This window comes from Megalobrama amblycephala, unplaced genomic scaffold (genome assembly GCF_018812025.1).
Source record: "Megalobrama amblycephala isolate DHTTF-2021 unplaced genomic scaffold, ASM1881202v1 scaffold431, whole genome shotgun sequence".
In the NCBI taxonomy this organism is placed as follows: Eukaryota; Metazoa; Chordata; class Actinopteri; order Cypriniformes; family Xenocyprididae; genus Megalobrama; species Megalobrama amblycephala.
In genome coordinates this window covers 1-15,749 of record NW_025953375.1, presented here as the reverse complement: position 1 = coordinate 15,749, position 15,749 = coordinate 1, and the positions used below count along the sequence as shown (strand labels likewise).

Below are 15,749 nucleotides of genomic sequence, written 5' to 3'. Positions count from 1 at the left end.
TCATCCAGATAGATGGAGACACCCTGGATACCGGCCAGTATGAGTGACATTATCTTCTGAAAACAGCTCGGGGCTGATGAAAGTCCAAACGCCATGCGTTTAAATCTGAAAACCCCCACGTGCGTGACAAACGCTGTAAGGTCCATGCTGGCCGGTGCCAGAGGCACCTGCAGGTAGCCGTTACGTAAGTCCATCTTACTAAAAACAGTGGAGCCGTGGAAATGGCTAGTGAGCTCCTCAGCCGTAGGTAGGGGGTACTTATCAGGGATGATGGCTTTGTTTACATCGGTGAGGTCGACACAGAGTCGCAGTCCGCCCCCCTTTTTCTTGGCTATTACCAGGTTAGACACCCACGGTGATGCGTCAACAGGCTCTATGACGTCCGCCTCCACCAGGCGATGAAGCTCGGCCTCCACCGCGTCACGGAGAGCCAGGGGAATGCGCCGAAGGGGCTGGATAATAGGGCGGACCGACCGGTCAACCGTAGGCTGGTGTACAAATCCAGTCATACGGCCCAGCCCGTTGAATAGTTGTGGGTAGCGGTCAGGCCAGGAGGTAGCGACCTGCAGGACATGCAGGCCCCTAGCATCACTCACAGTAAAACCCAGGGCAAGGAACAAGTCTAGGCCCATAATGTTAGCTCCCTTCCGGGTGATGCAGAACTTAGCGGCAGGCGCACATTGTTGATCATATCTGACGGGGAGGCGGGCCACACCCAGAGTGGAGATGGGAAAATGGCCGTAGCCTAACAGGGGTTTAGCTGCCGCGTCCAGAGGCACGTGACTGAAGAAGCGGTCATATGTGCATTTGTTCAGGATTGACACTTTAGCCCCTGTGTCCACGAGGAGTGGAATGAGAGCTGTGCCCACGCGACATGTGCAAAGCTTGAATGAAGGCTGTGGGGTCTGTACAGTGTTTATGGGGACAGCAGCAGTATCATGGCAAGCAGGAGAGGAGCGACAGCAGCGTGCGAAGTGGTTCAACTTATGGCAGTTTCGACAACGTTTTCCCTGGGCAGGGCATGACTGATCTCTGGTTGCATGTTTAGGAGAGCCACAGTTGCTACAGCTCTTGAGCCCACTCTCCCTGGGCCCCCTGTCCACTCTCTGTACATTCAAACTGTCACTCACCCTGTCAGCCGCCTCTGCAGTCGCTGTGTGCTGAACTAACGGTGGTGATGACGTCACAGGCTCGTGCACAGCGCGAACGAACTTGCGTGCCTCCGCTAGAGCCGTTTCCAACTGCTTTCCAATTACTAAAGCATCCGCCAGTGTTGTGGAGTCTGGCTCTAGTAAAAGTCTCTCCCTCAGTTGGTTACATGACGTTTTCTCTATTAACTGGTCAACAATAAGTCCATCCTCCAAAACCCCAAAATCACAAAGTCTAGCCAGCTCACGCAATGCTGATACATAGTGGGAAACGGTTTCACCTGGCTTTTGGGTCCTCTGACGAAACTCAAAACGATGCATCCGCCGGCTTCGTCCGCAGCTGAAATGAGCCTTTAAAGCGGCCGTGGCTGTGACGTACTTATCATCCGATAAGGTGAGCGTGGCGAAGATTCGCTGGCCCTCCTGCCCGAGACAATGGCGCAGGAGCGCGCATTTCCTCGCCTCCGCGAGGTCCGAGTGTCCCAAGGCCAGCAAATAATCCTCAAACGATGTCAGCCAGCGATCCCATGGAACAGCTGGATCACCAGGAACAGGTAGAAAAGGAGGCGGTGGTGGTAAGACGAGTTCAGACATCCTCGTTCGCCAAATGTTGTGTTTGTGTAGGACTCAATAACCACACCGTGTAACTTCATTCATAACAGATTTATCAACTGCCACCAACCTCTCGCGTTTTCCGACCTTTGCCGTAAACCACTGCTGTCAGCCTTAAAGGCACCGTAACCTGTCACATGCAGTGTATAACATAACAGAGTCCAACAGGACCCAATACTGAACGTTTTCAGACATAACAGTGCGAGCCCCTAGTTGATCGCTCAAAAGCCTGCGTTATAGGCAATTGACGAGACTGACGCCTGTTTCACACATAATCCGTCTGCAGTGCGTATGCGTTGCGTATTTTTTTATGCACCCATGTTAACGGATTAGAGCGTTCACACTGCACGCGGTTGCGGTCCGTCATTGCGTTCCAGGAGCGGTGCATCTGCAGCAGTGCAGCGATCGTTTACGTACCGAGTCTATTTTTCAGATTGTGTGTGGGCAAAATGAACATGGATTGACCTGAAATTGTAAAAAAAAAAAAAAAAAAAAATTATGCACATTTAAACTACTTTGTACATTTAGTACATTACATAAAGAATTTTTTTTTTAATGATTTAACGCCATGCCAGCAAGCTATATTCATGCCAAAAGGAAACATTTCAATTTCACAGTTCAGTTGTATCATTTCAAAACAATTATTTTATTTTAAAAAAAAAAAAGAACAGTGTTTACTTGCATAATGCGATCACATATGTTTTTCCCCATCGTTGGAGGGAAACTCGCATCCCAGCAGGCAATGACGTGACAGGCGGACCTAAACCAACCTATTCAAAAACAAGGTGACATGGATGACACTCGTCTCATCGTTGAGGTGGAAAAACATAAAATTCTGTATGACCCGCAGAATGTATTGTACAAAGATTTGAATGCGAAGGAAAAGGCATGTGAAGCAGTTTCGTCGGCTTTGTGTCGACAGTAAGTTTTCAAATCTTTGTGTCATGTTTACGTGTACTAAACTACTCCAGCAACTGTCAATATATAAGCGTAGCTAATGAATATAACATTACGCACTGCAAACGTGTGCTGTGTGAAAGCACAATGGCCGCTTCCTGCTTCAGCAACACATACGCACTGCATACGGACCGCACACGCACTGCAGATGGATTATGTGTGAAACAGGCGTGATGCGCGGTCGCGGATGTCTTCGTGATTTCGGCGAATTCTGTGGGGTGATGTGTCTTCAGGTGAGTCCGTAAGTTTGTGGTGTTAGCGCTTTTCACGGATATTTCTCTTTTACACATACGACATTGCCTTCTCAATGTCCTTTGGTTGCCCTTTGTCATCTGGTTTGAAACCAAAATACTTCCAGATCGGTGCAGTCGTATTCGGCTTTAAAACTAGATCCATTTTACCTGTGGATGTACAACTCTGATGATACTGACGTCAGAGCACTGTATTGCGTGCAGCCAGAGTGGTGGATGTAGGGATGCTGCAGCGCCCTCTTGTGTTTTTTAGAGAGAGATGTGTGCATCATCGCGGTCTAAAATCACTGCGATGAGGTCAAACAATCACGGTGAGACGATTATTTAATTATTGTGACAGCCCTATCAGCAGCAACAACACCCAGCTGAGGTGAGACTTTTTACTTTTCTACAAACTGTGTAAAAGTTATAACTTCACAACTAAAAAATACAACTTCCAATAAAATTAGTGATGGGGCCTGTATGACAGTGACAAGACAGGCTGACATGTTTTATAATAAGTTGAATTAATGAGAATTTGGTCCGAGAGGAAGTTTTCTGACGTATTTTTTTTTAACTCGACCTAAAATGAGTTTGACACACTTGCACTAAAACCAACTGTAGTTGTATAATTTGCATACTGAATTGCTATCCATGGGTTTCAAAGACGTCACTTCCGCTATGCCCGCCGCCATAATAGTGTCCGGTCACAGCTGCGTGCTCTGTTTAAGTCTATGGTGACAGCAGCTACAACTACCAGAGGAAGGCCAACAAAACACTCTCAGAAGGTTCACAACAAATTTACAATATGTCTGGGATATGTGGTGCTGTTAGCCGTTTTAACAGTGTCAGAACTACAAATTTATTTGATCCCAAAGGAGTTAGATCGGCAGAATTATTGGCTTCATTCAAAAAGGATACCACTGGCAGCCAAACAGCAATGCACAACATTAATAACTGCTGGGACTGTCATTTACATAAGATTTTAATTGTATATAATATTGTATTAAAATATTGTGAATTCTAGTTGCTGTTTCGGCGTTATTACAGGATGAACAAATTCACAACAGGAGCTGCCTACATTACTTAGTTCAAGTACATGCGTGCATGATTTTGTGCAAATATAAGTTGTAATTTTATGCCTATCTTGTATAAATATATATGAATTACCCTATATAGGATGTGGTGCAAGAATGTGTCTCAAAATGCCAAATGTGCCATCACAAAATTCAGCCACACAATTACATCTCCGGTCTGATGGGAAACTATGCTCTACTGCAAATAAGTTCTGGCAAATTAATGCGTTGCTGTGGTAAATGCCCTGATCCCTGCACAGGCAACTGATTCGTCACACCCTGATGGAAAAAGGTGAAGATATCCCTTTTAAAAGATTTCTGACACTGCTGCAGTTCCAAAGTTTCTCAATGTAGCCGACCACAGTTGGTGATGTGTCATTTGCTTCTTTTAGCATTTTGGGGATTCTTCTCCATAGCAAGAAGGATTTTGCTATTTGGATGGGTACATGCTGAGTTACATGGAAAAAGCTCAGCAATTTCCTGTTGTTGGACTCAAAAGAAAAGGCAGATGCAGCCCAAAGAGGTCCCCAGATATACACACTACTGGCTAAATGTGTCAGCTGATGCACATTGAATGAGATGTGCTGTTTGAGGATATATGACAAACTTTTTCAGCATCAAGTCAGTGTAGCTTCTCATGTGTTTTCAGATTTGATGAATCGCTGAATCTCTTGTCACAGTGTGAACACTTGTAAGGTTTTTCTCCAGTGTGAATCCTCTCATGTGTTTTCATATGTTCTGACCGACTGAATCTATTATCACAGTGTGAACACTTGTAAGGTTTTTCTCCAGTGTGGATCCTCTGGTGCCGTTTTAAATGGTTTGCTTTAGTAAAAGTCTTCTCACACTCAAAGCACATGTACTCTCTCACACCAGTGTGTGTTTTCTCATGTTTATGTAAATATGACAGCAGTGAAAATCTCTTTCCACACACAGAACATGAATGTGGCTTCTCCTTTGTATGAACTTGAAGGTGTTTCTTGAAGGCTGATTCCCCACGAAATGTTTTGTCACATTGATCACATGTGAACGGTCTCACTCCGGTGTGGATCGTCATGTGTGCTTTAAGGTGTGATGATCGCATGAAACTCTTCCCACATTGATCACATGTGTGTGGCTTCTCTCCTGTATGAACTTTCATGTGACTCTTAAGATGTCCTTTTTGTTTGAAACTCGCCCCACACTGATCACATGTGAACGGCTTCTCTCCTGTATGAACTCTCATGTGATTCTCAAGATGTTGTTTCTTTGAGAAACTCTTTCCACACTGAGTGCAGGTTGTAGATTTCTTGTCTCTTTTCTTTAAAAATGTCTTTTTAGTCTTTGAGTGACACAAAGGTTTTTCTCCAGGTTTGTCATGATGTTCCTCCTCCACTTCACTCAGTTCTTCACTCTCCTGCTTCACTTCCATCAGGTCTGAAATGAAAGAAAGTCATTTAAATTTTCAGTACATCAAAATAATTTAAAGAGAGAAATATGAAGTGAAAGGTCATAAAATTGAGATTTGCTGTGATAGACAACTGCTATAAAATATTCAGATCATTTTGATGCACAGTCCAGAATGAACCAAGTATAACATTTTATTTGACAGGTAAACATGTATTATGCCAGTTACACAATTAGACATTTAGAAGACAATTTAAAAATAAGAAATACATAATATCAATTTCTCAAAGCTTAAATATAGCATAAGAAATGTATACCTGACTGAGGTATATTTTTTATGTAAAATAAACTTATTTTTATGTTATTTTACTTTACTTAAGTAAAAAAAAAAATCATTCCAGCAAGTTCAGGCAGCCGAAACCTAAAATTGTGGTAATTTGGCTGACATATGATGGTATAAAAACAGCAAAGATATCAATAGCCAATATAGGGCTGTAGCACTCAACGGCTGAAATATAGGCTGAAACTTAATTTAACATAATTTTTACCACAATTTTAGGTTTCGGCTGCCTGAACTTGCTGGAATTATTTTTTTTACTTAAGTAAAGTAATATAATATAAAAATAAGTTTATTTTACATTAAAAAAAATATACCTCAGTCAGGTATACATTTCTTATGCTTAGATTTATGCTTTGAGCAAACCATTGTTGTAATGAACTTAACCTCTTTTTTGCATTTTAAATTGCTTTTAAAATCTGTCTTCACATCATATCAGGATCGTTTCGGTGTCTGTAGAAAGTTAACATGCTCAAAGTCTAGACTGACTGCATCTTTAAATGTGTTATTATCAGTGTCCTACATTCACTCAATGATTCACTCAACCCTGTTACTTCTGACATGATTTTCCTCCTTTTAAAAACACCCAGGAAGTGACATCATCTGGGCTCTTTTCTACAGCATGATGTGAGGACAAGACAATAATCTCAATCCATTGTCTCAGTTTTTACACAAATGAATGACTGCATTCATCAACCCTGTTACCAAAGTTACTGTAAGAAGAGATTTTGCTCAAGTTACACTCACAACCCTGACAGCCATTCTGGAAAGTTGAACAATGTTGAAAACTATATTGAAAATGGCTAAATTCTGGTAACACAATTGCAAATTGAGAACCAAATGAAATAAATGTAAAATATGTAAATAATTTAGTTTGATCTGATGTTGACAATCAATATGAAAGTTTCTCAAACTTCCCTTTACTGAGCTTTTGTTAGAAAAGAACTTTAACTGTTTCTCTAAATGTGCAGAAGTGTTTGAATCTTTCTAACATGAATGTTGTTCAGCATCATGAATGAATGAAGAATAAACACCAACCTCTTTGTTCTTCAGTATCTTCAGTGTGTTTCATTCTGCAGGGTTCTGGATCACTCGTGTTCTTTGCAGTTTTCAGCTCTTCCTGATGCTTCAGTGCTCGTCTGATGGGAATATTCCAGCATTTATTGATGAACTGCAGTGGGAGGAGCTTTACTGATGATGTGACTGCTGTGGGAGGAGCTGTGAATTGCAGTGGGCGGGGCTTTGTTGACTGAACTGCAGATTGGTTGGAGGAGATGATCTGCCCAAATCAAAAATAAATCAGTTACTGTGTTTGTTTTATAGGGTTAAAGTCCAGACATCAAACTGTAGTGTCTGCATCAAATGAAATGTACAAAAGTGATTTTACATAGAAAACCCATCAGGTGAAATGTGTCTGTTTTAATGTTTCAAATTACTTTTTTGAAAACAAAATGTTTTAATGTCCCATCATCATCTAGGGTAACGGATTTAATTAATTGAATGATTAAATGATTAAATATATGTTGAATCAGTTATTTTGACCTGTTTTTAATAGAGTATATATAAGAATAAGAGATCATACCATTATAAATTATAAATGATTTCATTATATAAGAACTTCTTGCTGACAAATTGGTGAAAACTGGTGGTTTGAAGGATTGTGGTATAGTCTAAAGATTTAAAATGACAATTAAAGTAAATGACAATTAGTATTTCGGGCTTCACTGTGATCCTTCAATACAGTGTTTGAATGTCATCAACTGATTCTCCTAAATATGCCTGAAAAGTTTTATTTATTTTTCTTTCTTCCTTTTTTAATTAATTATTTTTTTGTGCTATATTAACCCTTTTTGTATTTCACCCATAAACTAAATGCATTAAGAATTTATATCAGTCTATCGTAAATTAACTGATGCTAATTCAGAACTTCATTCTGTTTCTCCATTAAAATAATGACAGATATCTAGAAAAGTAGTAAAGAACTGTAAGAAAAACAGTTAAAAGCACAAAGACAAAAATAATTGTTAAGTGTCAATTTACAGCAGATCTGAAGACATCAGCATAATAAATGAGGTGAAAACAGGAACTATTGACATGAAATAAAGAGTGTTTTCAGCAGTTTCTCTGTTAATATTGATGATCCTCAGACTATCAACACTCATTCAACAAGACATTCAAGACATTAGCAGATCATCTCACTTTATTCTGAGTGTTTGCTGTTAGAAATGATTTTTGGAGTCACAATGTATGAGAAAATCCTATAAACTGCTTTAATTAAAGACAATACTGTTATTTCTCACAATGTGACCCCAATAATACAAAAACAAACACTAATGGAACTCATCTTCATCAACCACTGCTGCTAAACATTTCACCAAATAAAAACAAAACATTTAGTTTTAGATAAATTAATCTGATTAATTGCACAATGTGGTGATTAATTAATCGAATTAATCGCAATTTAATCGCATGTCAAATTTGACTCAGAAATTACCCCCAAAAGATCATCTAAGAGACATTACAAAAAGTAGCTTTACATATTTTATTTGATTCAACATGAGGATGAGTAAATGATAATTATTAATTATTATTATTATAGAATTGTGATTTATTTATTTAAGTTATACTTAAAAAATAATTTAAAACTGCCAGTAGGTGGCAGTAAATGTCTAAATGAGTGAGTTACTGTGTCCTTTCCATTCATTCGATTCGTTCAAACGCCTGATTCATTCAGGAATGAAGTAAATGTCTCTCTTTATGAGTGCACCACTAAATCATTGATTCACTCGATTGATTTGCTCAAAACGCGCAAAACACTGTTTAATAACAACATCATACTAAATTAAAAACAAAACATTTATAATAGTTTTAGATAAATGACCAGATTAATAAAAAACATGTGACAAAGTAGTTCCTTATGCAATGATGTCCATATAGTGAATGAAAGCTTTAAAGAAATTGCAAATAGTTTAAGTAGAAATCTAAAATCTCAGAGTTTTTCTCTAAGTGAGATCTTTCCAGCAGGATTTGTGAGTCTGAGACGGGGAGAGTTTTCAGTTTCTGCACATAAAACTGTTACATGTTAAAGATCTAATTACTTTATTACAATGAATCTTATCATAAAATCAATCCATGTTTCATAGTTAATTCATAGTTATTAAGCAGCAGTGGTTGATGAAGATGAGTGTCATTAGTGTTTGTTTTTGTGTTATTTGTGTTTTATCCATGTCATGTTGTGAGAAATAACAGTATTGTCTTTCAGTAGAGCACTTTATAGGATGTTCTCACATATCCTGACTCCAATAAGTTTCTAACAGCAAATACTCAGAATAAAATGAGATGATGTGAATGTCTTGTTGAATGAGTGTTGATAGTCTGAGGATCATCAATATTAACAGAGAAACTGCTGAAAACACTCTTTATTTCATGTCAATAGTTCCTGTTTTCACCTCATTTATTATGCTGATGTCTTCAGATCTGCTGTAAATTGACACTTAAAGGTGCCCTCGAATCAAAAATTGAATTTTCCTTAGCATAGTTAAATAACAAGAGTTCAGTACATGGAAAAGACATGCACTGAGTTTCAAACTCCATTGTTTCCTCCTTCTTATATAAATCTCATTTGTTTAAAATACATCCGGAGAACAGGCGAATCTCAACATAACACCGACTGTTACGTAACAGTCGGGGACTCCGCCCCCAATATTTGCATATGCTCATGATCCAGGCCAGGCGGAACCGCCCAGCGGAATCATCAGAAGTTCTGCAGGCAGAGTGAAGAAACAAGCCAAGCGAGGATAACAGCGAAAATGGCAGATCATGGAAATAAATGTTATGTTCCAGGCTGTGCAGGGGATGTGAAAACTTTTCATAGTCTTCCTCCAGAAAAAAACTGTCAAAAGGCATGGCTGATGTTTATCTATAACCGGATACCGGAACAATTTAACTCAAAGTTGTTAGTTTGCTCTGCCCATTTCACCGCGGACAGCTTTTCTAACCTGGGACAATATCAAGCAGGCTTTCGCTCAGCGTTTGACACATAGGTTTGACACTGAAGAAAGGGGCAATTCCAACTATATTCCCGCAAGCAGTAAGTAGTGCTTTTATCCACATCTTGGCTGTAGAAACTATTTCTGATTAAATGTAAAGTTTCTTAGTGAGCTAACAACATTAACGACCATGTACCCAGTGTTGTCTAGATCCAATGCAAGATGCTAGTACAGTAACAAATAGCAACGTTTACGTAACTACTATTAACGGTGAGGTTAAAATTTATTACTGTCTTTGTTATATAAATCTATAACATAACCGTAGATACATATGCCAATTCTCTTTTGTCGGATATAATTATAATTTGACCTATATTTAACCAACAACACATTACACCGAAGCTAACTATGTTAGTTTATTTGCTTACAGATAGCTACAGATACTCGATCCTTCTAGCTAACTTTCTACACCGTTCAAGCTGAAACGATAGTCATTTGACAAGACATTTAGTCACTTTTTTCAAATATTTTTATTTTTGAGAACTTGTATGACTTGTATGCGTACACCTGTGGAAAAAGATATTTATAGACGATGTACGTTTTTGTTAATAGCTAAATCGTAATCACACTACAGCAGCTGAGTAGTAAACATGACACTGCTTTTTTGGAATGTCTTCTATGCTTTACTTTGGTTGGCTAAATAAATCAAATTTAAAATCATATCGGTAATGTCAATATATTAGAAACAAATTTTCGCGCTACACAGTTAGTTGTTTAGAGTTGTTATTGCAAAGTGAAGAAGCTATCATTGTAAAACCATACAGCGACACATTATTACAATTATTTTTTTTTACAATGCTAAAAACAAAGTTGCAAATACTGACGTTATGAGTTATAGTGTAAAGTTAACGCTATATGCTAGTTCCATTGACGTAACAGTTACGTTTTGCAGGTTCATACTGAAAATAAAGACTAACTTACCACTCAGAAACGTCCATGGCCAATCGCAACAAAATTGGTTGTTCCTCTACATCTGCATCTTCGTCAGAAACAGGCTCAAACATATAAGGTTGAATACCAAAAACTCTCCATCGTTCACGCCGTACAGTACAGATTTGTTCGCTATCAGTGTGAGCTACTGGAAGGAGCCGAACAGTGAAACAGCCAATCAGAGCGGAGCACCATATTACTATTCATGAGCCTTCCAAATAAGGCAAAAACAGACCTTTTCATTCTAGGGGCTATTTGTGGGGTTATAAATTGAGCTGTAAAACCATATCTGGACAATTTTCGACCATAAAAAAGCCACATACCCTCTATGTAGATATCAGGGAACAATTTAAAATGTTTTTTCAAATCACTCAAGGGCACCTTTAAAGCTCATTTCATTGCTGTCAACAGACTGAGGGGATTTGTTGACTACAGATGTACAATTATTTTTGTCTTTGTGCTTTTAACTGTTTTTCTTACCATTATCCATATTTGGAATTATTTTATTACATTATATTCTGTTATCATTTATATATAAAACAAACCCCATAACTGATATTTTTTATTTTGGCAGATCAACTCCTCCCACACTGGGATTCATCATCAGTGAAGCTCCTCCCACATCACTCACATCATCAGTGAAGCTCCTCCCACTGGAATGCATCAATAAATGCTGGGATATTCCCATTAAAGGAGCATCAGGAAGAGCTGAAACCAGTAAAGATGGAGTTTATTAAAGAGGACAGTGAGAACATGAGTGATCCAGAACCCTGCAGAATGAAACACACTGAAGATACTGAAGAACAAAGAGGTTGGTGTTTATTCTTCATTCATGATGCTGAACAACATTCATGTTGGAAAGATTCAACAACACATTTAGATATGCAGTTCATCTAATATTCAACAAATGGTCAGTAAAGTGAGATTTGAAAAATTTTCATATTGATTGTCAACATCAGGTCAGAATACAGATTATTTACATTTATTTTATGTCTGGTTCAAAATTTCCAACAATGTAATCAAGATTTTAGACATGTATTAAAATAAAAAACAGTAATATCAGTAAACACCAAACTGTATCAAGTAAATTCACTTTCCAGAATGGCTGACAGGGTTTTAAGCTTGACTTAAAGGTGGTACAGAGGATGTTTTGTTTTATACATTTTTGCAATATTACTTGAAACTGTCTTTACTAACTAATAAAAGACTATTTATTAGGTGCACTGAAAGGAGTAATATTAATATACATCATCTGTCCACGGGTAGGGCCTTAAAAACATCAGCCAATCGTTTACGCGATCATCGCGTAAACGATTGGCCCTCTGGCTTGTCAATCACTGCCATGACGTTCCTTGTGAGAGACGAGTGCGGTTGCGCGCTCCAGTAACTTTCCACACTCCACAGTCGCCGCATGCAATGTTTTTGTCAGGAGAAAGGAGTAACAACTGCAGATTATGAGTTACCTGCGGTGAGTCCGACATAATGAATCCACTAAGTGTGTGCGCTTATGTCCAGTCAGAGCCAGTTGCGTTCAGTCTGCGATTACAGTCGGTGTTCAAATTCCATGTGAAAGTATATAAATCTGCTTCAGGAGCAGGAAACAATCGCTGTATGTTGAGCACAGTCAGAATGTTTTAGCTAGTCGTTAATAACACAGCGAATGCCAGTGGTAAACACTCGTGTTCCAATACTCGTGCACGCGTTTTGGGAGGCGTTCACTCGAAATGAGCTGTGAAGGAGGGGGTTCTGTTTCAGGGACATAATAAATATATAAAAGGGCATCAAAGTGATCAGAATATTTCATAGCAGTCATCTACTTCAGTACATGAAGGTTCACTTTTATTTTCTTTCACTTCATAATCCTCATTTTGAATTACTTTAATATCCTGAAAATTAACTTTTTTGGTTGTGATTTCAGACCTGATGGAAGTGAAGGAGGAGAGTGAAGAACTGAGTGAAGTGGAGGAGGATCGTCATGACAAACCTGGAGAAAAACCTTTGAGTCGCTCAAAGACTAAAAATACATTTTTAAAGAAAAGAGACAAGAAATCTACAACCTGCACTCAGTGTGGAAAGAGTTTCTCAACCAAACAATATCTTGAGATTCACATGAGAGTTCATACAGGAGAGAAGCCGTTCACATGTGATCAATGTGGGAAGAGTTTTACATCAAAACAAAGTCTTGAGATTCATAGTGCAGTTCATACCGGAGAGAAGCTGTTCGAATGTAATGAATGCGGCAAAACGTTTCGCTGGGCATCAAACCTGAAGACACATCTGAAAATTCATACAAAAGAGAAGCCATATTCATGTTCTATGTGTGGAAAAAGTTTTTCTCAGCTGCCATATTTATATCAACACGAGAAAATACACACTGGTGTGAGAGAGTACGTGTGCTTTGAGTGTAAGAAGACTTTTACTACAGCAAACCAATTAAAAGTGCACCAGAGAATTCACACTGGAGAAAAACCTTACAAGTGTTCACACTGTGACAAGAGATTCAGTCAGTCATCATCTCTGAAAACACATGAGAAGATCCACAACAGAGAAGCGGCACACGTGTGATCAGTGTGGAAAGAGTTTCTCTTTTAAAAACCACCTGAAGATACACATGAAGATCCATGCAGTGGAGAAACCACATCACCACCCAGCCAGCAATGACATGTGGGGCCCAGATGAGGGCTTCATGGGCAGCAAATGTGGGCCCCATTATGGGCTTGCACCCGGGATCCACATTGGGGCAAGCCGTGGAAGCCCAGACGTACTAAAAGTGGGACCTGTAAGGGTACTGCATGGGTCTTAATTGGGCAATTCATGTCAGACCCATTTGGGCCCCACCTGCCCAAAGGGGTCCAAAGTGGGCTTTGCAACATGGCTACACAGATGGGCTTTAAATGGGATCTGTAAGAGTCTTATGTGGGTCTTAACCGGGCAATTCATGACAGACCCATTTGGGCCCCACCTGCCCAAAGGGGTTTAAAGTGGGTTTGCACCCGGGATCCACATGGGGGCCAGCCATGGATGCCCAGGTGGGTTTTAAGTGGGATCTGTAAGGGTCTTATGTGGGTCTTAACCGGGCAATTTGTGTCAGACCCATTTGGGCCCCACCTGCCTAAAGGGGTTTAAAGTGGGCTTGCACCAGGATTCAACCGTGAATGCCCATATAGGCTTAAAGTGGGCTCTGTAAGGATCTTATGTTGGTCCTAACTGGGCAATTCATGCAAGGTAAGCCCAACCATTCATTTAAGGAAACAATCTAAGAAAAATTAAAAACGAAGAATGAATGTAAGTACAAGATAAATACAAGACACTTGATGCTTTGAACTGCAAGAAATATATTAAATTGAACAACAAAAATTATCTTTAAAAAACAATGTCACAACATACGGTAAACTAAAAAATATATTTAAAAAAAATCTCTGAAAAAAAAACTCCAAAAATACAATACAAAATACACTCATTATATTGAACAACAAACATAATCTTTAACAATTTAAATTTTACAACGTACCGGTAAATAAATAAAAACAATTTTTTTTTTTTAAATGTCTGAAAAAAAGAAAAGAAAACATCTCTCCAAAAAATACATCCAAAACAGTCATGGCGTTTGTGTTGTCGATGTTCTTTTTTCTCTTAGGGCTCTTGCAGCCCTCTCCCCGCCACGGTCACGTGCGCCTGTGAACCATTTCCACAACCTTAGTCAATATTTATCCTTCATTTTGTATTAGCTGCTAGTGCAGTTGTAACTGCAACACTACAACTAACGATAGAAGCCAGCAAGATGCACAGGGAGACCGGGGAGACCGACATTATGATGTTTACAAGCCCAAAACATTTGAGACTGTTTGCTTACACATTTAGTTTGATTTGATTTGTTCCAATTTATTCTTAGAGCAAAAGGTGGGGACAGTGCAATATGTTGAAGTATGTGTTATGCAATATGTGCAATATGTTTTTATGTTTAAAGCATGAGGAAGGGTTCGGGACGGAACCAAACTCTGAATCTGATAATGAATTTGAAGTGAAATAATGTCACCGTTATTGAATAAAAGTATATTGTGATATATTGATACTGAATTATTGTCCAGCCCTATAGCTAAACCAAATCCGCTGTTTTTCCTTTTGGTTAGGTTCTACATCAGATTAAACAGCACAAACCAAAAATACAGACTACTGTACAATCTGCAGTGTTATTTTTATGGCAACATAATATTTCAACTTACCTTAATTTTATGGAAATTCGGCGTTGGTCGGAAGAAATATGCACTTCACCTCCAAGTCACAGCCAGCTTGCTTTCCGATTCCGAATGGACTGTTAACGTTTTGAGCGCGAAACACGGCCTTTGCATAGAGACAGAGCGCATTTATTATAATCTGAAGACCACGCCCACCGGGGGGGAAAACAATCCAACCGTCTCCATAGACTTTGTATTGCGTGAGGCTGCCTCCTTGTCTTTTCTGACTTATTACAAAAAATAGAACATTGCCTAAAAGCTGCTGTGTGACAAGGTGTACAGCTAACAAACTAAAAAACCCAGAAATAAGTTTTTATAAGCTGTCGACCCCAAAAAAACGAATGTTTAAGGACACAAAAGTGGATACAGGCAGTGAGACAGAGCACAACGGATCATATTACTATAAGAAATACACTGGAGGGGAATGTAATCGGCGACAACATATGCTAAACAAACCAACAAAAACAAACCATTCATTATTTTTAACCATGTCAAAGAATTATTCCACCTGTCGCCAATTACGTTCCCCTCCAGTGTATTTCTTATAGTAATATGATCCGTTGTGCTCTGTCTCACTGCCTGTATCCACTTTTGTGTCCTTAAACATTCGTTTTTTGGGGTCGACAGCTTATAAAAACTTATTTCTGTTTTTTTTTTAGCTTGTTAGCTGTACACCTGGTCACATAGCAGCTTTTAGACATTGTTCTGTTTTTTGTAATGAGTCAGAAAAGACAAAGAGGCAGCCTCACGCAATACAAAGTCAATGGAGACGGTTGGATTGTTTTCCCC

The 15,749-nt window shown here is 39.0% G+C and overlaps 1 protein-coding gene across 1 annotated transcript; it reads left to right on the top strand.

Annotated features, from left to right (window-relative positions):
• Positions 1-2,550: 2,550 nt before the first annotated feature.
• LOC125261557 (gastrula zinc finger protein XlCGF49.1-like) lies at positions 2,551-13,625 on the top strand. Its single transcript, XM_048180108.1, has 2 exons — positions 2,551-2,681; positions 12,789-13,625. Exons 1-2 carry the CDS (start codon positions 2,551-2,553, stop codon positions 13,288-13,290), a joined length of 633 nt encoding a protein of 210 aa, XP_048036065.1. The 3' UTR covers positions 13,291-13,625.
• The last annotated feature ends 2,124 nt before the right edge of the window (positions 13,626-15,749 follow it).

Bases quoted from the DNA above. Each gene is read 5' to 3' on its own strand.
- LOC125261557 (XM_048180108.1), top strand. From the start codon at position 2,551: ATGGATGACACTCGTCTCATCGTTGAGGTGGAAAAACATAAAATTCTG. The intron at 2,682-12,788 runs GTAAGTTTTCAA...TACAACCTGCAC, and splicing joins TCGTCGGCTTTGTGTCGACA to TCAGTGTGGAAAGAGTTTCT.